The 22,306-nt window shown below is 44.3% G+C and overlaps 2 protein-coding genes across 3 annotated transcripts; one reads left to right on the top strand and one right to left on the bottom strand.

Moving 5' to 3' along the window:
• Positions 1–8: 8 nt before the first annotated feature.
• tert (telomerase reverse transcriptase) lies at positions 9–8,083 on the bottom strand. Its single transcript, XM_079288648.1, has 17 exons — positions 7,822–8,083; positions 6,000–7,305; positions 5,734–5,923; positions 5,513–5,666; positions 5,100–5,267; positions 4,742–4,903; positions 4,466–4,558; positions 4,292–4,377; positions 4,027–4,143; positions 3,809–3,880; positions 3,166–3,354; positions 2,826–2,952; positions 2,314–2,375; positions 1,874–1,998; positions 1,648–1,785; positions 638–791; positions 9–519 (listed from the first exon to the last, which is right to left on the bottom strand). The coding sequence occupies exons 1-16, from the start codon at positions 8,035–8,037 to the stop codon at positions 688–690; spliced, it is 3,309 nt and encodes a 1,102-aa protein (XP_079144774.1). The 5' UTR covers positions 8,038–8,083; the 3' UTR covers positions 9–519; positions 638–687.
• A 1,370-nt stretch (positions 8,084–9,453) lies between these two features.
• On the top strand, positions 9,454–20,444 carry LOC306790914 (uncharacterized protein). Of its 2 annotated transcripts, XM_079287462.1 has the most exons (4): positions 9,454–9,551; positions 10,506–10,856; positions 19,387–19,453; positions 19,793–20,444. In XM_079287462.1, exons 2-4 carry the CDS (start codon positions 10,512–10,514, stop codon positions 19,885–19,887), a joined length of 507 nt encoding a protein of 168 aa, XP_079143588.1. In that variant the 5' UTR covers positions 9,454–9,551; positions 10,506–10,511; the 3' UTR covers positions 19,888–20,444. The 2 variants fall into 2 exon arrangements, 1 of the variants encoding a protein (XP_079143588.1); XR_013772728.1 differs by lacking the exons at positions 19,387–19,453; positions 19,793–20,444 and adding an exon at positions 11,382–12,440.
• The last annotated feature ends 1,862 nt before the right edge of the window (positions 20,445–22,306 follow it).

The following is a 22,306-nucleotide window of genomic DNA, read 5'->3' as shown; positions in this document are numbered from 1 at the left end:
ATGGTTGTCACTGCTTCGGTTCAGCGGACATATAATCAGTCATGTTTACATTTATCAGGATTCATCAGAAACTCACAACTGTGATCCTTAATAACAAAAGAGGATTTATTTATCAGTGAAAGTCTTTCCTTTGTACATTGTTGTGCATAATGTAAATCACGCCTGTGTGTTTCAACTCGATGTCACAAAACATCATTAAACGAGATCTAAAGCTTCCTGCCGTCACAGCTGACAGCACTTCTGTGAACTTATTTACATTCAAATTATCTTCCAAGTGACGTCATTACTTCTTTGTGGAAAACTACCACAAAGTGTAAATCAAAGTCCAGAGACACAAACAGCAATGGGATGAGGCAAGGTCCAGAACAGTGGCTGAATGATTTTCAATTATTACCTATTTATTGTGTTTATGACTGAGGGTTTAAAACGTTAGTGTTTTATGACTAAAGACTGTTTTTCTGTCTCTAAAACCTTCCTCGACACTGAAGATCAGATCACTCCAAATCACGGATTTCAAACCTGAGGATGAGAAATAGTGTTCTTAATTTTGATAACATTCAGTGCCCAAAGAAACAGACAAAACTCACAACACAATGACAATAGTTTAGTCCAAGCTGGACTGAATACTTATCCATACCTTTGAGCTGCTGAGGGTTGGTGGAGCTGTAATTGGGGCTAGCTGGTAGTCTACATCTGGATGGCCAAGAAGTCGACTGGGGTCCTGGGGTTAGTGGCCTGTCGGACCCTGGCCAGCCTCATATCCCCCAGACGTCGCTCTAGACTGCGCTTCTCTGTCAAGAGGATGACAGCAGAAACTTTGATGGTGAACTGTAAAATTCATCCCCCTGAACTATTTCCAGCACATTCAAAGGGATTGACCTGCAGACAAGTTGTCATGACGTTTTCATATTGTTCATTGATGGAATGTTTTCTCAATGTGACCCATGGCTCTACTTTCCTGCAGTTTTTTCCAGGCTCTAAACGAGCACGTTTAGTGTGGCTGTGTTTATGATTTGGCGGCAAAGTGCGATTGCGGTGCTCATCTTGGCCCTCGTATTGCAACAGCAAGGCAATGATGACGGTTTGAGTGAGCAGAGACAATCACAAACACCTCTAGTGTATGCCTGTATACGTTTCAGTTTACTACCCACTTTTACATTTAGTGCAGATTGATATTTGCATTGAAATAAAACTTAAATTGCGATTATGGCAAGAGTCTGTAACGGGCAGAAGAAATAGTCACTGGAAGCAAATCTGATGCTGCAGAGTGCGTCATGTTCATATTTTAACTAAAATAAATCTCAACCTTTGGCCTCTTCTCATGAAAATGGCTTTTGTACAAATAAAAATGTGCCTTCTTCGGGTTCTGGTCTTTGGGAACTTATGATTTGTATTTTCGTTTTAAAGTCATTTTAAAGAACTATAATCAACAAAATGATAACAGATGAATCGATAACCTAAATAATTGTTCGTTGGAGTCGTGATTTACTGTTGTGTGTTGTGCAGAACATTGTATTTAATCCGTTTGTATGAAATATGCTTTATAAACTGAATCATTCTCATAAGTTAAAGAATATGTTGGGATAACAGTGCTTGTCCTCTCGTGCTGCCACAGGACAGGCGGTGCTGTTGTGTGAGGGGACGTACGCTTGTGCAGGTGTGGGAGGAGCCCCGTGTACAGAGGACGGTGTTGTGACAGCACGAGCAAGAAGGAAAGACAGAAAAGCAGCTCCACTGCTTCGTACTGCACAACGCCAGTCTGAGCCCTACTGCCGAGAATCAGACCTGAAGAGAGAATTATGAAAATCATTTTAGAACTTCATATTGCTTAAATATCAGTTTTTTCCAGATGTATAAAAAGGGGAAATGTTGCCTTTGTTGCTGAGCCTGATGAGATGATTGGCATATTTGGCCATATCCAATATCATCTGCAGGAAGTAGACGGGGTTCTTAGCAACCGTCTGACCGAAGGGCAAACTCTGGGCACACACATGGAACCTAAAGTGAGAAGAGAACACAAAGACCGGTCATCTGAATGGGTAGGGACCCATTCAGATGATCACATCCTGAGATAAGAGAAGGTACACTCAGTCCTCCGCTCACTTTTAATCGCAGATTAAAATGAGCGCATTGAGAAGGGAAGCGAAAAGTGAGTGAAGATTTGTGTTTATCGTAACTGTATTTCAATACTACGTGGGCAATAGAAACAAATAATTTGCATTGAATTGTCCATTTACCTTCTTTAATCAGAATATTAGACAGTTGTATCAGTTGTACAGTACAACATTTAGATTGCAAAGTCAGGTTCTTTACCTGCATGCATGAAGCAGCACCAGCTTGTAGATGTTCTGGTAAACCGCCTCAAAAGAATTGGTCTGAAAAAGAAGAAAGGAGGATGAAAGGTAAACTGTCTTTAACATTTGTACGCGATACATAACATTATTAGTTATATTTTCTGTTCCCTGATCGGTTTGACTGCTGGTCTTGAATGTATTCACTGATATTTACGATCAATTTGCTCGATTTCATGCAAGTCATAAACTTGGCTGTCGTTAAAGTTGACAAGTGTACAGCTGTTATTTAAACTTTGTTGCTGTTTCAGAGTAACTTTCAGCTGCTCATCTTGGATATTGTTGACTCTACATGTTGATAAAATCCCTTCAGCTGATGCGTGTTTGTGTTGCTGCTGATGAACATGTATTTGGGCCGTGAGCCGTTTTGAACAGAGGAAGTGGAAGACCTAAGCCGTTGTAGAGGTCCTGTCACTTTACAAGCTCTTCAATTAAAAGGCTGTTTTTAAATAAAGGCGTCGCTAATTCCCAGACCTTCAGGTCCAAGAACAAGGCATGGCACTTGAGTCTGAGGATGGCCATCAGCTTCCTCCTCATCTGCTGTCCGGCTGAGTGGAACGAGCCCAAAGTAAGGCTGTAGCGCAAAGACAGGCCAGCGTAGCTGTGAGAGACGGAAAGAAACTCGTAAAAAAAACAAAGATTAACTGCAGAAAACGGAACTTGCCATTAAAAAAATATTGCAAATGGATATGTGGCTGTACTCAGTGTTCTATGCAGGAATATTAATCATCCCTGAAAGACCGGGAGCCGATAACTTACGCAAGAAGCACACTTGAGGCAATAATTCTGCAGTAAAACTTTCGAGAGGCTTCACCTGGAATAGTCTTTGGAGATGTCCAGACACCGCGTGTCCAGCAGCAGCCCACACCAGGGGAAGAGGCAGTGGGGGGGCAGCACACGGATGCTGGGAAATGCGCCCGCGCTTCCCGTCACCTGAAAGTTCACCGCCACCTTCTGCGGGTTGACCACCAGACCGTACTGCGGCACCCCGGCCAGCAAGGTCCTACGCACGCCGGGAAAGTGCCGTTAAGAACTGCTATATTACTTCCGTTAAAGGGAGGGTTGGGTTGTTTTGAAGTACGGGGTGCTGGGAACTAAACATGCTGTGCTCCATGTCTAGCTTTCTCAGATGTATTTCCCATTCCCTCAGTTTGACGGCTGCGTCAGAGAAGCAGTGACAGTGATGCTGCGTTTACAGATCGGATGTGGGACGGTCATTTCGGAAAAGACATGCTTGATAATAAGTCCCAGCACCAAATAAACTAATTCTGCCATCTGCCAGTTGATCCGAATTAGCAGTTAAACAACCCGCCAAATCCCTATGAATCCCTGTGATCAGTGTTCATCTCACGTGTCTACAGAGAGCAGAAGAGAAACAGAAGGCGGCTGAGAGAACAGATGAATGTTGCCTGAGAGCCCTTGTGAACAGTAAGACGTGTGGAAAACTTGTGTCATACTCGAGGAAGGTTTGTGCGTTGTGTAAGTCGGGCGTGATCAGGAGGAAGTCGTCCACCAGTCTCATCAAACATCTACAGGACACACAGAGTGGAAAAATAACACAGACAGTGAATAACAAAGAGCTACACAACCAATAAGACTGCCCTCTGCTGCTGCAGATGTGTCACTACATCTGCAGACGTCGACGTCGGCTGAAATACATAGCCGGCTGCTGTACCCTTTCTTTTGAGTCATGTCTTTGAACAGGACATTCTCCATGTGACCGTAGCAGAGACAGCAGAGCAGACTGGACACAGCCGATCCCTGAGGGATCCCTCGGCACTGACGGTATGTTCTGAAACACAGAGATACAAAATCAGGTTGGAAGTGAAACGGGGTAAAATAAGCGTGAATATGTCATGTTTTTTGCATGCGATCATATTTACAAATGAGCGAAGACATGCTGCTCACATATTGGTCTGTTTGATGTTGGTCGTGCTTACTTCTTGCCAAACTGAACAACGCTGCCATTTAGCATTTGGGTTAAGAACTGCAGCGCGTCTCTGCCATGAAGATCTGCGCAGAAATGCTGAGAGAGAAATGAAATGCTCAGGTTAAAAGAGTCACCAAACTTCCTGATCGAAATCTTTAGTCTTATCTGAGGATGTCACTCTCACCTGCTCTGCCAGTATGGCATGATGGAGCTTTCCTCTTCTCTGCAGTGACATGACAAAGCCCTTCATGTTGGTGCATCCCTCCAGGAAATCTGCCTGCATCAACAAACATGATACACTGTCCAATCGGAGCCGACATTGTGTGTGTGTGTGTGTGTGTACACAGAATGCAGGTCTAAGGCAACTTAAGCATTGGCTTCACTCTTCAGAACCGGAGGTTTCCCCCTGTGTGTAGAGTAAGTGTGTGTGTGTGTGTGTGTGTGTGTGTGTGTGACGGACCTGTCGAACAAAGGACTTCTTCAGGCCCTCGTGGGAATCAGCCCAGATCTTGGCATAGCGACGGCTGGTAAAGAATTCTTTCTGGACAGGTGTCAGAGCCTGGCCAATCACCTCAATGAGTTTGTCATGAGGCAGACTTTCATAGGCTCCACTCACATCCACCTTCAACACACGGAAAAGAAAGAAAGAAAGAAGGAGGAAACAGCATTTAACATAAGACTTAAATCTTTTTTTACAGTTTAAACGGTGCTAACACTACAGTATGCTGCTTATTGTAACCGTATCATCACATACGTGTATTATAACATTTAGTCAGTCTCTGCCAGTGCAATTACCAAACTAGCAGACAAGAGCCAACCTTAACAAAGTAGAGGGGTTGTGGTTCAGCCTTCTGGGCCGGAGCTAGAGAGCGCACCACCTTGTGGATATCCGTCATCCCCCACACGGTGGAGCCCAGGAGGGAAGGAGTGGAGCGCACGCAGGCCCGCAGCACGTCCAGCAGGTCCCGGACACGGCCTCGGTAGAGCTGCAGGGGAGGAGATAGTCCCCAATGCATAAAGATGCACCGGTGGGACTTTATTTTAGTCCCAATACAGATACCCGGGCTTTGGGTATCGGCCGATAAGGAGCTCCAGTCGAATCGAATACCAGTGTTTCATTAATCAGCTGCATACCTCCCTGTGTGGAAGTGACTGGGATCATTCTCGTACGTACGCACATGCGACTTACGGATTTGTACGGTAAAAATAAAGTGTCATTATGAACACGTACCCTTGTTTTGGCATCTGCTCCTACGACTCGTGTTATGGGCCTCAGGCTGTCAGTCTTGGGAATGAAGCGAAGGCGGGAGATGACGGTGGCTTTGGGGAGAGCTGCCACCTGAGTCGGAGTCAACTCCTCCATCTGACCCTTGGAGAGGTGAACTCTGAAAAAAAAATAATTTGTGAGCTCGTGTGTCCCATCACTGCACGAGTACAACCGTGTGTGTGTACCTGAAGGCTAAGTCCTGCAGTTTAGCCCAGACTTCCTGTCTGTAGAACCTGATGGCGTTCTTCTGGCCCACGCTCTCGGTGACGTAGAAGCAGGCTCGAACCAGACCTACGACGTACCCGTCCAGAAGCCAAGCCAGGAACTGACCCAGGGTCTGTGTCCGGTATGAGAGCTCACTGGGCGGGACCCTGCCTACAGATGAGAGCGGTTGAGTCAGTCAGAATACAGGTGGCAGGTGAAAGAGGTTCACCTACGACAACAATCTTACCCGTTTTACTGATCTGCAGCCAATCGCAGTCGTTCACCTTCATCTTCCACATCAGTTCAGCCAGTGAGAGACGCTCAAACTTGCCACTGGACAGGAAGCTCCTGACCCGGAAGAAGAACTGAAGTCTGTTGTGGTCGGAGCCCCACAGCTCCCGAGGGATCACAGCCGAGAGGCATTCCCTGACGAACAGGTAGACCCGGTGAGGTGCACAGTGTTGAGGCAAGAGGGAGCTTAATACCCCGGGTTCGGCATCACTCCCCTCCACCGCTGGGCACATCCTCTGCAGTATTCTGCTGTAGGGACATCTCCTGTGCAGACGCAGCAGCTGACTGAACACGGGGACCATGTTGAAAAAGCGCAGAGGGAGTTTCTTTGGCTTCCTCTCCAGATCGTTCAGATACGCCAGCCCCTCAAAGAAGACTGTTCGCACCAAATCTGGCCCTTGTAGCCTCCGGCATCCACCGGCGCTCGTCTTCTTCCTGTTGAGGAGGAAGCCACGCATGCCTCTTCCCCCGTACAGGAATCCCAGTGTGCGGATGAAACGCTGCGAGGGAGGCAAAGGGGAGAAAATCCCCGACCTCCAACTGGGTCCTCCCTCCACGGGAATCACAGTTGTTTGCATTTCAACAGGCTGTTTGGAGGCCGTGGGGCCATGTTCCAAGGGCAGTGGTGGTTCCACAGACATGGGCTGTCCTTCCTCCACTGTGTCACTGCAAACCTGTTGCTTTTCCTGTGTGGGCTCTTGCTGTCCTACCCGTCTCCTCTTTCCCGAACAAGTCATAATCTCCTCCTCATCCTTCCGGTCAGGATCTCTCTTTCTTTTCCCCGTCTTTCCCCTTACATCCCTTCTGTTTTTTGTCTTGCTGATAGCAGGATTCCCAACTTCCTGTCTCCTTTTCAAGCTTGCTGCACCGCGATTCCTTCCACACCGAGCACCTTTCTGTGTCCTGGACCGAGGCTGGAGATAAAACCCAGTGGAGGCAGTAGACATGGACACCTTGTCATAGACGGGAGCGCCGCACAGCTGGAAAAAGCATGAAGGAGGAACTGCCACAAACACGGAGCAGCTCTCCAGCAGGTACCGCGCGAGGTCCGTGCCGAGGCGCATCGTGACTTTCTTCCACATGTCGCTGCCGTGGATGTAGGCAGCACTTTGAGTTACATCTCCTTGGAATTTAAAGGGGTCGGCGTCCCGCTCCTCCTGAGCCACGGACAGAAAGCTGTAGCCGTGTGCCAAGATGTTTCTTTTCCTTTTCCTTTTCAGACTGTTAAGAACAAAGGCCAGCAGTTCAGGGAGAGTGCAGATCTGTGGATAGCATAAAATACACAACATCAGAATCAAAACAAACCAACATAAGAAGTGTCTCTCTTTATATAATTAAATCCTGATGTGTTGCTTTCCTTTTTGCATAATTTCAGTCACTTATAAACTTGACAGCTTCGTGGTTTGTGCATTCATATATATATATATATATATATATATATATATATATATATATATTATATTTATTCATTTATTTACAAATAATTACATTTTATATTGATATATATATAAATATATATTTATATATTTTAATTTGACTTTTTTTAATCTTATTTTTATCGTATCAACTGTCTCACTGAGCTTTCTGTTATTATTGTCTTGCTTTTGCTGCTTTGTCTGTCAAAGCACTTTGTAAACTCTGTTTTTAAAGGTGCTATATAGATAAAGTTATTATTATTATTATTGTTATTAACCGCTGCGGTCAGACGTTACGTCATGCTCGCTATCGCGAGGTATAATTTATATACCTTTAACATATTACACTCAGGTGACAGTTACCTGGTTGCAGCTTGGCACCTGTTGCAGTTCCTTGTCAAAGCACACATAAACACCTCCGACGAAGGACCTGAAGCGGCTCGTGTCGGACTGTTCAACGAGCACCGCGCTCCGTCCTTCTCTGAACACGATGCGGTCCGCGAACTGCTCCAGCGTCTGTGTGTGCTGATACAGAGACCGGAGGATGTCGAGCGTGTGGGACAAATCAGTCGTGCACATACTGACGGTAAAAAGAGCCGTTGTGTGGTTTAACGTTAGTCAGGACATGGTAAACACAGCGGGTAGGTCAGCGAGCATGCCTTTGAGCTTTAGTTGACGTTTAGGAGCCCGCGTCGTCCTCAGCCAATGAGAGGCCAGTTTGTTGTGACTGTCCAATCACAGAGCCAGATACTCAAACGGCAAATTTACAGTCGACCAATAGGCAACAAGAAAAGGCATGTTGTCTTCTTTTTCATGAATAGATGTGAAAATTGACAGCAAAATAGTGTATCCGAATTATATAATCTTGCTCTCACTGTTTCACAGTTGTTTATTTGACAAAGTCATCCTTCTATTAAGAAACCGCAAGATAAACAAATGCAAGTCATACACGAAACACACTACTTGAAGAGGTGAGGATATGTCTCCTTGTCTCCGTGTCTCTCCGTGCTCGCACCACCAGACTCTCAATCAGCTTCGTCCACCAGGCTGTTAGGAAGCTGAACTCTCTCCCTCCTCTCTTTTAACACTCTATGTCCGACTGCTGCTAAATTACATATTATGTTGTCAACATTTTTTTTTTAAATCTATTTGCACTGCATTTACTTTATGATTATGTTTATATGTTGGACTGGGAGAAACGTTCTTTCAACTCCTCAGTATGTTGAGTACATATTGTGGAACTGACAATAAAGCTAACTTTGAACTTTGAACTTTGAACAAAAGTGTACTCTACAGCAGTAAATGCACCTCCTTCCTTCATTGGTACTTTCCATGATGCATTTTATGGTTTCTTTTAGGTCACATGACTTGACTCCTGAAAGTGAGTGGATAACTTATATATAAGAACCGTTCTTTCTGTCCACGTCACTTGAAGTGGCACTCTGCAGATATAAAGGTAAGGACTTTCTATTCAACGGGTATAATGTGTGACTGATTTTATTCCTATGGTTTCATAAAATGTCTCTGCTTGTGTTTTCCCCTAAATTGTTACATTGTCATCACCTTCAGTGCATACTATTTTCACATATATGCCTAAGGGGAGAGTTCAACCCAAAATTGAAAATACATTTTTTTTTTCCTTCTTACCTGTAGTGTTATTTATTCATTTGGTGCGAGTTGCTATGGTTGGAATAAGATAGTTCCGACATAAAACAGCTCACAACAAGGTTATTAAATGAAGGCATTTTTTGATTTGGGTTGACCTGTCCCTTTAAACCTCTTTTGTTTTCTTTACCTTTTGATGTTCTTTTTGAAAAGTTGTCTAAATGTTTTTTTAATCTATTTGCACTGCATTCACTTTATATGATTATGTTTATATGTTGGACTGGGAGAAACGTTGAACTTTGAAACTTTGAACAAAAGTGTACTCTACGTCTACAGCACCTACTTCCTTCTTTGGTACTTTCCATGATGCATTGGATTCTTGTAAGTCACATGACTCATCCTGAAAGTGAAAGTGAGTGGATAACTTATATAATAACAACCGTTCTTTCTGTCCACGTCACTTGAAGTGGCACTCTGCAGATATAAAGGTAAGGACTTTCTATTCTGTAACAACGGGTATAATGTGTGACTGATTTTATTCCTATGGTTTCATAAAATGTCTCTTTATTTGAACAGAAACACACGTTTATGAAAGACATGCTTTATGTGCTGCAGAGTTACGCCTTCACTTTTAACTCTATAATTAATCTCTGAACTTGAAAGTGAAAATTGTCTTGACTGTCATTTCAATTTGGTACGTGTTGACATAACTTTGACATACTTGAACTATATTTTACTTTTTTTAGTTCAATTTGTAACCACTGTCTTGATGGTTTTACCCGTGTGTCTCCTGTTGTCATCTTCTTGCTGTTAGCAACTGCTAGTATTGTTTTTGTTGTTGTTCTGTGCTTTTTTTTAACTTAAAAAGTATCGCATATCTTAAAAAGTGACTTACTGATGGTAGGAGCACACCCACTTTCATGAATCGCAGACTATAAAGATCAGACTTCCTCCTCAGGCTCAGTTAATGTTTGATGTTCTAATCTAATCTGATGCTGCACTATCAATACAACTCATAGAAGTGGCTTCAAATGTTTGATGTTTTACTTGCTACTGTAAACTTTTACAAAATACAACAGATGTAGAATGATGTCAACATTGCGAGATACGTTTGTATTATTGTTTTATTTTTTTTCAAATGTTTATATCAAATTGAATAATACAATTAAAATCTTGTATTATAATCTAAAATATAATACAAATACAGAAATGGAAAAGCTGGCAGGCATATTGTGTACAGTATTTTCTACACATACAGTTTTTACGCCATGTTTATGATGCACAGTCAGATATGTCATCGGTAAAGGGTAGACAGGGCTGCATTACAGCAGAATGTACAATGTCCATACACAAAGTGTGAACAACCTACTTTTACCTGGATGAGTGGAGAAAAGTCGTCAACTCCTTAACCTGACTCTTTGTTCTCTCCTGTGACCTCACAGTGTTTGATGCTGACTTTACTGAAGATGCATCTCCTCCGGCCCCTCGCCGCTCTCCTCCTCCTCCTCCTCCTCGTCCTATCCATCGCTCCAGCGGGAGCTGAAGTGGTGACGTCGATGGCAGACTGTGATGAGTTTTTCCTCCAGCAAACTCCACCAGACATCCCGGGTATCTTGGAGGGAGGGAAGATCCTGGACCAGAACAGATACAAACTCATTTGCCAGACTTTCAATGACATGAGAAGATTTGTGACGCTCTACGACACAAGGAACAAGATCCCAGTGTTTTCTGCCTATAAGTACAGAGCGATACAGAGCAATGGGACCAAAAGAGAATGGAAAATAGAACCACAGGTATCATCTTTTGTTTTTTATTTTTGTTGCTAAGTCACAAATATATTATTGTATGTCTGACTGATACTCCCACAGATCCAAATCCATAGCAACGACATCACTACTGCATTTTTAAGTTTTGCAAAATAGTCATTAAGTAGTGGAAATATATGCAAGCTGATACGGTAATACTGCAATACTACACAGATGCAAAACATATTTATACGCCACTGTGAATACCAGCTGATGCTACCGCTAACAATAATCATAATCCATCCATTATCTGTTAACTTATCCTAGTTATTTTCTGAGAGCTCTACAAGTGATTTACATTTCATGATACTGTAACTTGTAGCATCCTTTCAGTACTGACTGGGTTTGGCTTAAAGCTGATGTTATCACCGTCGTTTAACTTGTGTCAATCCAAGTTTGTTTTGTAAAATAGAAATAATCAGCGTCTATTGTATATCATTACTGCTACTGTACATTTGATCTGCTTTACCACTGTCCTGCCACATCAGTAACTCAGCCTTTCAATTGATACAGCTTGAGGACATACGTAACAACAAGAACATGGAGAAATCATCCACATCTACCGGTAGTTACAACCACCAGGCAGGAGATACTGATTACATCAGGCAAGGGTACGACAGAGGCCATTTATGTCCATGCTCTTATTGTTAGATCCTGGGTACTTCTGGCCCGATACGGGGCTACTTACTGACTCAGCTCTCTATTAAAAGATTGTCGAGCTGGTGTTCTTGCGAGGGAACTCGCCTGGCTCTTCTAACTGCCGTTACTCCCGACGTCTACCCTGCTTCCTCCGGTCTGAGTGCACTCGGTCGAGGGGCCACCCTGACCCCGGGCGCTCCTACCAGTCGCGTCGGTTATGGCAGCTTCCCTCTTATGGATCCGCGCTCTTGGTAAATGCCAGGTTAGGTTTTAACGGCTAGGATTAATTCTTGCTAAAACCGTAAGGGATTGTTAAGTGGATTCTGTCACTAGGATAACCTTTCAGAACTCAGTTGTTAGACATACAATAGCTTTAACTTTTTACTGTCACGAGGAACTTTTTACTACTTGAGCAAATGAATGCACTTGAGAAATTTACTTTAAATGCAGATTAGATATTTATTGCAGGTTATATTTGGTTAGTTTGCAAGGGTTAAAGCTACAGCTCACATAAAATGTCACTACACTTGATTCGTTAATTTATTTTTCTTCTCTGATTATACTCATTAGTTTTAGTTGCCGAGACGGCTCGGTTGGAGCTGGATTTTCAATGGTGCGATGAAAAAGTTCTTTTGGAGTTGTTAGGAGCGAAGGTCCGGCCGGACCCTCGGTCCTCCTGCTCTGCAACGGAGTTCGTCCAACAGTCCACAAAACTCAGTACAAAGTCTTTCTCGGGCTGCTGCATCTTCTCTGTTGTCCAGATGTTTAAGAGTCGAGCAGTGGGGAGAGGAAAACCTCCGTCTTTAAATCTTCTTGTCCACGAACAGAGGTCTCTTTTCCGTGAACAGAGACGAAGCCCTCAATACATCAGCTGCAGGCTTCAGTATCTTCTCATCTGGTGCATTTGGACAGCACGCGTGTTGAAATCCCGTCTTGCTGTTTGCAAGTTACTTCTTTTATAACACTTTTGGGCTGTCAGCCCCCTCCTGTTCAATACATGATCTCATCCCCCCCACCCTCTGGAAAGGGCGTTGGGTTCTTGAACATGTCCATATAAGTCCAGGCTTCCTGCCTCTGACTCATCTCTTGCAACAGTCTTCTCCTAATTTCTGCAAGTCATCCTGACAAGCACTTTTCTTACATCGCAGCTCCGGTCACACAGAACATTTGTTAATCAGTTTTTACATTTGTTAAATCGGTTTGGTTAGTACACATTTGCTTATAAAATGATTATTGATCTCATCCTTCATCATTATTGTGCTTTGTGTCTTTTCTTCTCAACCATCATTATTTCCCCATCCCTTGAAGCCAACACCCTGCTTACTTCCTCTTTCTCCGTACTTTCTACACTCAGACTGCACTATACTCAGATACACTTAAACACTTATTATCAGGTTTACATTTGTTAAATCACTCTATGTATTAAACATTCGTTACATATTGATTAAACATTTTGTTATATAATGATCATACACTTTATCTTTCGATTACACTTTAACTATTGATTTCTGAGTATATGCTTTATGCTTTTTATATCCTGACCTTCCCCTGATCGTGTATGCATGTTTTCGAGGCAGCTCTGTGGGCTCAACTCTTCTTGACATCCCCTTCTTGAGGTCACAGGCTGCCTCGCCTTAGCTAGTAGGAATCTCACAGGAAGCTTTCGTCGGCCAGGGCAGTGATGACGAGCACGTCGTCCTCTGGTGAAGACGGTCCTGATGCCTGCTCCCAGCTGTCGATCACCACTAGGTGATGAAGGTTAACCTTGTTAACTTCTCCACACGGCATGTACCGCATATGCATGCATCCATAACCTTCACCGGTTTATGGCGCATGCGGTTAAACTCTTTTCTTTTTCCTGTGACCCGGAGTGGTTTCTGGTCTCCGGGTCCCTGCCATGCAACGGCTAGGGTGGTCGGCAGCAGGCAGACCACACAGTCATTCTTAATTTCTCTCCATTGCAACACTTCTTTTTTCTCCGGAGAGAAATCACTTCTTGCACAACCCAACTTCCTCAGGGCTCTTCCTGCCCAGAGCCCCGTAGTACTCCTTCTCATGTTAACCACCCCTTTGACATTGGCCACTCTGACGTAGGGTGGTAAATCTTGTATGTTGGTGGCCATTCTTGAGTTCCTGGTTTTCTCCTAATGCGGAACCGGCTTCAGCTGCCCCACTCCTTGGATTCCTCTTTTCTTAATGGTGAGTCCTCCCCTCCCTTTGTCCTCTCCTTCCTGCGTTATATCGACCACACAACTCACAGTTTTTTTAGGATTCTGCGGACTTCTTTTTCAGGAATCCAGAGTCGCTGCTTTTCCAGTTCCCTTTGCGTTGGAACGGTGCCTGCATATCCTAGTGCGCCATGCACTGCATGCACCACCTCCTCCACGCTCTCTTCTGGGACTACCCTTCCTTTGGGCAATTCTTCCCACTTCTCGATCCCAACAAAGACAATTTGTGTCATCTGGACGAAACGATCCACTTCTTCGTTTCCTTGCCAGTGAATTTCTTCTCGCGTGTGGGCCCTCTGGTGCACCACTTCGAGCTCCAGCGCCGTCCTCCTCCTGGTCCGCGCTGCCGTCTGCTGCCGGGTCCTGGGTCGATGTCGCTGGCACGTCCTGCTGAGTCGTCGTCGTCTGCGGGCTGCCTTCGTCGCCATCGGGTCCTCTCTGCCGTCCGGTGGCGATTCCTTCATCTGGGCCGCTGGCTCGTCCCGCTGGGTCGCCTCCGTCTGCCGGCCGGTCCCTGGAACATCTGGTCCGTTCTGCTGCACTTGCATCTTGGACTTTGTCTTTGTCTTTGTTGTCTCGAGTCGCCTTCCTCCCAAAGCCTCTCGTCGCGCGTTGAGGAAGGGATGGGATCAGGCTCTGGCCCCTCTACAGGTCGGGCGAGTCTGGTCGATGCTCCCCGTCGCCTGCGGCTTCTCCTGTGCTGGCTTGTAAATACCACACACAGCTTCGATGCGTGGATGTCTCGCCATCGGACTTCTTCGTGGCTTGGGCAGCTTTGCTTTCTACCACAACGCCTCACCTCAGGTCTTTTCGTACACGAACGACAGCCTCTCTTGGCTGCCGGGGTTCTTCTTTTGGACTCAACGTACTCCTTTTCCGTCGAGCCCCACGTTGGGCGCCACATGTTAGATCCTGGGTACTTCTGGCCCGATACGGGGCTACTTACTGACTCAGCTCTCTATTAAAAGATTGTCGAGCTGGTGTTCTTGCGAGGGAACTCGCCTGGCTCTTCTAACTGCCGTTACTCCCGACGTCTACCCTGCTTCCTCCGGTCTGAGTGCACTCGGTCGAGGGGCCACCCTGACCCCGGGCGCTCCTACCAGTCGCGTCGGTTATGGCAGCTTCCCTCTTATGGATCCGCGCTCTTGGTAAATGCCAGGTTAGGTTTTAACGGCTAGGATTAATTCTTGCTAAAACCGTAAGGGATTGTTAAGTGGATTCTGTCACTAGGATAACCTTTCAGAACTCAGTTGTTAGACATACAATAGCTTTAACTTTTTACTGTCACGAGGAACTTTTTACTACTTGAGCAAATGAATGCACTTGAGAAATTTACTTTAAATGCAGATTAGATATTTATTGCAGGTTATATTTGGTTAGTTTGCAAGGGTTAAAGCTACAGCTCACATAAAATGTCACTACACTTGATTCGTTAATTTATTTTTCTTCTCTGATTATACTCATTAGTTTTAGTTGCCGAGACGGCTCGGTTGGAGCTGGATTTTCAATGGTGCGATGAAAAAGTTCTTTTGGAGTTGTTAGGAGCGAAGGTCCGGCCGGACCCTCGGTCCTCCTGCTCTGCAACGGAGTTCGTCCAACAGTCCACAAAACTCAGTACAAAGTCTTTCTCGGGCTGCTGCATCTTCTCTGTTGTCCAGATGTTTAAGAGTCGAGCAGTGGGGAGAGGAAAACCTCCGTCTTTAAATCTTCTTGTCCACGAACAGAGGTCTCTTTTCCGTGAACAGAGACGAAGCCCTCAATACATCAGCTGCAGGCTTCAGTATCTTCTCATCTGGTGCATTTGGACAGCACGCGTGTTGAAATCCCGTCTTGCTGTTTGCAAGTTACTTCTTTTATAACACTTTTGGGCTGTCAGCCCCCTCCTGTTCAATACATGATCTCATCCCCCCCACCCTCTGGAAAGGGCGTTGGGTTCTTGAACATGTCCATATAAGTCCAGGCTTCCTGCCTCTGACTCATCTCTTGCAACAGTCTTCTCCTAATTTCTGCAAGTCATCCTGACAAGCACTTTTCTTACATCGCAGCTCCGGTCACACAGAACATTTGTTAATCAGTTTTTACATTTGTTAAATCGGTTTGGTTAGTACACATTTGCTTATAAAATGATTATTGATCTCATCCTTCATCATTATTGTGCTTTGTGTCTTTTCTTCTCAACCATCATTATTTCCCCATCCCTTGAAGCCAACACCCTGCTTACTTCCTCTTTCTCCGTACTTTCTACACTCAGACTGCACTATACTCAGATACACTTAAACACTTATTATCAGGTTTACATTTGTTAAATCACTCTATGTATTAAACATTCGTTACATATTGATTAAACATTTTGTTATATAATGATCATACACTTTATCTTTCGATTACACTTTAACTATTGATTTCTGAGTATATGCTTTATGCTTTTTATATCCTGACCTTCCCCTGATCGTGTATGCATGTTTTCGAGGCAGCTCTGTGGGCTCAACTCTTCTTGACATTATGCATCGAGCAAAGATGATAAAGAATCTACCTGTACCCTCACCAACGCTGTTCCACAAGAAGGAACATTCAACAAGGGAAGCTGGAACCGAATGGAGACATGCATCAAATGCTTTCTGGATGAGTACTGTATAAACAGCAACGGTGTCACTGAAGCCTTTTTGGTAACTGGAGCACAGCCCGGCACCAAATATATCAGCAACAAGGTTAATGTTCCTTCCATGCTCTGGTCAGCATTCTGCTGCTTCAGTGAGAAGGGTGGAGGCAAGTGGCTAGCAAGCGCATATTGGGGCAAAAATGTGAAAGATAGCAGAAAAAATGAATCTCTTCAGGCAAAGACCTTGGAAGAGCTCTCCAAAGAACTGACAACATCAAACTCAAAATTTGAAGCGTTTCCTGGAACAAATTGTCCTCCCGACACAACTGTCACTCAGTTGTACCCAAAACTTAAAATATCTTGCGATTGCCCCACTTTAACTACCATGCCAACAGCAACCACAACAACCACCAAAACTGCAACTGCTACAACAACCACCAAAACTGCAACTGCTCCAACAACCACAACAACCACCAAAGCTGCAACTGCTACAACAACCACAACTACAGAGAAGAAAGATGAGGACGAAAAGGAAAATAAGCAGGAGAATGAAGATCTAGTACCAGAAGGAGATCTAGTACCACCTAATCCAGGCAATGGAGGGATTCTTGGGGTTCTCGGAGTGTTGTTGATCGGAATATTTTCAGCATTGGCAACATACCGGTATTTGTGGTTAAAAAAGCCATTACAATCTATCCGTATTCCTACCAGCCATATTTCTACCTGGCCACCAATGCCAATTGGGGAGTAATTCACCGACCGTGGCCAAGCGTCCAACAACAATGCCCCAAACAGCACCCATCCATGCACTCTGCTGCGGCATCAACCGCCTCCGTCGGTGCAGCCACAGCGACGACTCAAACGGCTATCATTTCTGATGAACGGTTTTCTACCAAACCTTCTCCAGCTACTGCAGCAGCTCATCGCATCTTCTCCACTCACAGTCCGCCTTCCTCTTCAGCTCCTTCTGAAACCTCAAGCCCTCCAACGAAGTGTTACCGTCTGTTTTCTCATTCAAACTCCTCCATCCTGTGTCCCACACAAATATGCATTTCCCTATTATGGTTATTATTTTTAATTAGGGCTGAACTGTCCCTTTAAACCTCTTTTGTCTTTTTTACCTTTTGATGTTTGTTTTTACCAATACTAGCTCGATGTCCTGTGATTTGTGAACAAGGTAATAACCAACTATCAGAAAATATCATAACATTTATGCATTTAGTTTAGGTTTCGTTGTTACTTTAGAACATTACTGCATTGACTTTAGCTGTTGACATTTGTATTAAATGATCCGTCAATCAATCGGTGATATCAGGTCTCTATCTTTTATGTGGTGGGGCTACCACTTGGTTTATATTTGGATCCCAGATTGTAAAAGTAAATCAAAAAGATTTAAAGTTTTGATGATGTAAATATTACTCCTTATAATCTCCTAATCTAGCCAGACACACACACACACAGATGACAGCCAGATGATAGGCTAACGATGTCCTCGTGTCGTTGTGCTATTGGCTAGAGAGACCAGCTGATTTAGACAGCTGATATGATTGACAGCCCCGAACAATAACAGCCAGGAAATAATGAGTGTGCCTGCATGAGGAGTGATGGCAGAAATAAGCTGTGGTTTTAGGCATGCGAGAGTATAGTCTTCCTGTCTGAATTTACGTTAGTTTAACTACAAGACTTCTGTGTTGATTACCCGGATCAGGTTACAGATTTTGAGCCCACATGGGGGAAGTTTGCCTCTACCAGAAATCTCCCAGGTTAATGCAAAAATAAGAAATAAAATGGAAACTTATCGACCTATTATCAATATACTTTATTTGCAATGTGCAAATAAAACGAGCAGTTTATTTTTTACTTTTAGCAAAAAGCATCCAGAGAGCCTCTGTGTGCAGAATGTTGCATCTCTGCAGTGTTTCACACATTTTCACAGCTCACTGTCAGTAAATATCGTACAGTAAGGATTGGACGAAAAGAGAGTTCCACATCTGCACAGACAGTTATTTAAAGCTTCATAATGGGTTCTGGTGATGCGGTTACAGAAAATGTGCAGGGTGGGTGGTGGGACCCAATGTGATATATTTTCATCAGGCCCAAAATCCTTGCACAGCTATGATTGTCCAGCCCCCGTATTGAGTTAATCCGGCCCTGCTGAAGGTAACACATGTTGTATTGAAGAGTGACATCCATTGGGACCTAATAGAAAGTGAAGACTCTCCCTCTGCCTGTGTGTTGCCCTGTCGGTAGAGCTTCATCTTCTTAAATATTTCATGTACCCTGTTTTATTTCAGTTGACTTCCTGCTTTGCACACCACACCAGTTACACGGTTTACATTTAACACATTCAGCAGCAGTGACTTGTCATTTACACAAAATCCAGATGATGTAAATTCATAAACGTTTCATGGAAGTTGTGTAACCGTCCAGACAGCCTCTCATCTCTCATGTGTCAGTAGGTTCCAGGATAATCTCTCATAAAAAAACAAAGCTCAGCGTGGGGAGAGGGAATAGTTCACATTCCCAGAACACACAGTGACCTGCCTCACAGGATAACATGGTCTACAAAGAGTTGATATAAACGCCCTGCCCATATGCCCACATACCGTTACAGATACAAATGTCAAGCTGGTCAAAATATGTGAGCATAAAACCGGAAGTTTAGTAACTGTACCTTCATAATAAAAGCGTTTGTCACTCGCAATGCTTTCGTCGAGTGACCTTTATTGTGAAATGACACTACAGAGGAAGTCACGCTGTTTTTCACACAGTCAACTCAATTTACCGCAAAGTTGCGGGAGTCACTGCGAACGTTGTTTGAGGGGAAACTAAGTGAGGATTTTTTTTAACAGTCCAAATAAACAATCTAATGACCGAGATTCCGATTCCATCTAAAGACTAGCGGAGACTAGCGCTGTTGAAGAAAATATGTCAAAAACAGACCGCAACGCAGCTACAGACATGACAGCGGCGGTAAGTTTGTCTGATGTCAGCTGTTTCTCGTTGAAGCTCGAGCAAACATTTGCATACATTGTTTCTCTTTTCCCTGCAGATGGAGGAAACGATGCAGCGACTTCAAGGACGATTCCAGGCGATGTCGCAGCAGCTGGAGTCCAAAAATATCCTTTTTTTTTTAGTAAGCGGTTCCTGTTCCCACCTTCGTGTCAACAGGAACCTCTTCACTGCATGCTCAGCTGCACTGTTCTTTGGCGTTTCCGGTTTGACGTTCCCTCAACAGTGTTGTGACGAATCCTGTTCCCCCCGTCGTATGGTATATAATGACACTCAACTGTTTATTAAGTTGAAATTAATGCTATCCAAATATGCCAAAGATATCTCTATATTACCATATTGTTATTACTATATTACTATATTACTAACTTAATTGTATGTATTCTGTAGTTGCCGTCTGATTCTAACATGCACAGCTCCTGCACAGTTTTCCTTAACTCCCACACTCGATGAGATGGGAACCCGCATCGATGGCCTGGAGAACAACGTGTCTGAGCTCATGACGCAGGCCGGCATGGGGGGGCAGGCCGTGTCCAAGTGACCGCCGGCCTTCCATACATCGGTAACATGAGCTGTCGTCACGCAACCGCCACAAACTGAGGAGGCCAACAGTGATGTCACTTTAGTGGCGACTACAAAGTCGCACACGGTCATCAAGAGTCTTGAAATGAAATGTTTTCCAAGGTGCTGCTAACACATCAGTGTGTCTCTAACACTAATCACAGGTTTAGGAGTTTTTTTTGGTGTAACTTTTTGAATTGTGACGACAAAAAACATTTTTATTTTGTTTTCTCAGCATGTTCAATCAGATTACAGCTCTACTCTGTCGAGATTTATTTTACACAAACATGGTTTCCTTTAAATTCAATGTTTTCTAACCAAACAATTCCTCTTTTTACACTCCCGCTGTAACAAACACATTGAATGCACTCACTACCTCATGCAACCACGTCCTCTCCACTGCCACAAACTGTAGATGTGTGTGTGTGTGTGTGTGTGTGTGTGTGTGTGTGTGTGTGTGTGTGTGTGTGTGTGTGTGTGTGTGTGTGTGCGCATAAGAGCACACTATGTGGATGTGTGTACAGGGACCTGCGACGTTAAGACACAGTTGCTCTGCAGTGCCTCTCGTCATGGGAGGAGGGATATATTAAAATGTTTCCACCAAAGACAACGTTCGGCGTGTCGTGTTAGCAGCCTAAGCTCACCATATCTGGTTCTCCTTACAGTGGTCACACCTTCATAGTGTGCCAATGAAAGGGTTTAAACATGCAACGTAAAGGGAGCGGTCCAGTGGCCTTAACGGTGAATATTACCAAACAGTAGGTTGACAGAGATTTGCAAACCGAAGGATGTATATTTTTTATTGATGATTTTAACTTATCTTGATATCTGGGAGAATATTGTTTATCACATCTATGCAATTTATTTCCTGTCATAATTCATATAAATGTGGTTTCCTCTGCTGTACCTGTGTAACCACTGCTGTTTAATGCACCTGGTGCTCAGATCAGGCACAAGATGAACTACATGTTTACAATACTGAACAGCTTCAGTATTTACCTCTTTATTTATTATTTTGCTTGAGGACTCATTCGCTGACCTCGTGGTGGTGAGAGCGCTGCTGATATGAAGCTGTGTCCCCCTCTAGTGGTCACGTGTGCTCATTGCAGAGAGTCTGTGTCGCTGACCGTGGTCCTGCATTCTCTTTGCTCAGTTTGCTCCTGTATATCTGTGAATAATGATGAAATGAACAGTCATTTTGGTCACTTTGATGCAGTAGTATTCACAACAAAAATGACGACCCTCACACTTTTTATGCTTTTGTTCTGGAGCTGTTTTTCATGGTTTGCTGTTCGGCACTTTTGCTCCAAATGAATGGAAATCTACAACATATAATTCATATTTTTAAATACTTTGTCTTCACAAGAACTAAACTGACCTGCTTCGAGCAAATCATGGTGTAGGAATCAGATGTTCAACATTTTCACATTATGTTTTATGTTTACTTTTATTCAAAAAGCGAGAATGCAAAGTGATTAACATGAGCCCTGAGTCCATCATGTAAATGTACCAGATTTAGCCATAAAGGGCTAATTTTCGTCTGCGATAAAGTCAAGTTTGATGAGTAATATCAATTCACAAGTTTTCCTCAGCGGCTTTTACGATCTTTACAGCACACAACATCCTCTGTCCTTGGACCTTCGCAGCGGATAAAGCAACATGAATAAATATGTATGAGGTCATTGTGGTTGGTGATGCATTTGCAGTGTGTGTGCTGTAGATGGCAGTACTTATTGATCTCGGCGCTGCTGCTCTTTCATCATGTTGCATAAAATGCACAGCCACAGAATCACCTCTCGGACCACCAGAGAGAAAACACAAATCAAACAGCTCACACGTCCTTGGATCCGTGCGAGGTGAACATGCACGCTGTGTGCACGTACGTGCGTGCACATGTAGAGAGAGAGAGAGAGGTGGGCACACGTGTGAGTGTACTTCAAATACCGACTGGCCTTGCTGTCATGCTCAGCGAAGCCAAGGAGCAAGAACGCTGCAGACCGCGTTTCTGTGGCAACCTGTTCCGATGCAGACACCTGTCAGCTTGTGAATGTGTGTGTGTGTGTGTGTGTGTCCCTGCTCATTGCACAGTGTGAGCGCCGCAGCCAGTTTCAGCATTGCAGGATGCTACTCCAGCAGTTGGGAGAGATAAATGGGGTCCACACACTGTTCTCCCCGCGGTGGAGTGCTGAGTGGGTTGTGAGCCGTTGGCCGGCTGAGAGGTTCAGTTCTGTGGACCCACGCCGGGTGCTTTCCACTGGGAGGGGCGGGCTCTCATGGCTGCCTGCATGCTTAGCGCCCTGCACTGGATACACAGGGAAGCACTTTAGAAAGTGTGTGTGTTTGTGTGTGTGGTTGCATGAGAGTGTGCACACTTGTCCGCCCTATTTCTCTCCCGCCCT

This window comes from Melanostigma gelatinosum (assembly GCF_949748355.1).
Source record: "Melanostigma gelatinosum genome assembly, chromosome: 17".
In the NCBI taxonomy this organism is placed as follows: domain Eukaryota; kingdom Metazoa; phylum Chordata; class Actinopteri; order Perciformes; family Zoarcidae; genus Melanostigma; species Melanostigma gelatinosum.
The sequence above is the reverse complement of the archived record's forward strand: the minus strand, read 5'-3'. Positions and strand labels throughout refer to the sequence as shown.

Excerpts from the sequence above, each read along its gene's own strand:
- tert (XM_079288648.1), bottom strand. The coding sequence starts at position 8,037 with ATGTGCACGACTGATTTGTCCCACACGCTCGACATCCTCCGGTCTCTG. Across the intron at positions 5,667-5,733 it reads CTGCAGGACTTAGCCTTCAG|AGTTCACCTCTCCAAGGGTC; the intron begins GTACACACACAC and ends TTTTTTTTTCAG. Across the intron at positions 1,786-1,873 it reads CATCAGGCTCAGCAACAAAG|GTCTGATTCTCGGCAGTAGG; the intron begins GCAACATTTCCC and ends TTCTCTCTTCAG.
- LOC306790914 (XM_079287462.1), top strand. The coding sequence starts at position 10,512 with ATGCTGACTTTACTGAAGATGCATCTCCTCCGGCCCCTCGCCGCTCTC. Across the intron at positions 10,857-19,386 it reads AATGGAAAATAGAACCACAG|ATGGAGGAAACGATGCAGCG; the intron begins GTATCATCTTTT and ends TTTTCCCTGCAG. Across the intron at positions 19,454-19,792 it reads GCAGCAGCTGGAGTCCAAAA|TCGATGAGATGGGAACCCGC; the intron begins ATATCCTTTTTT and ends TAACTCCCACAC.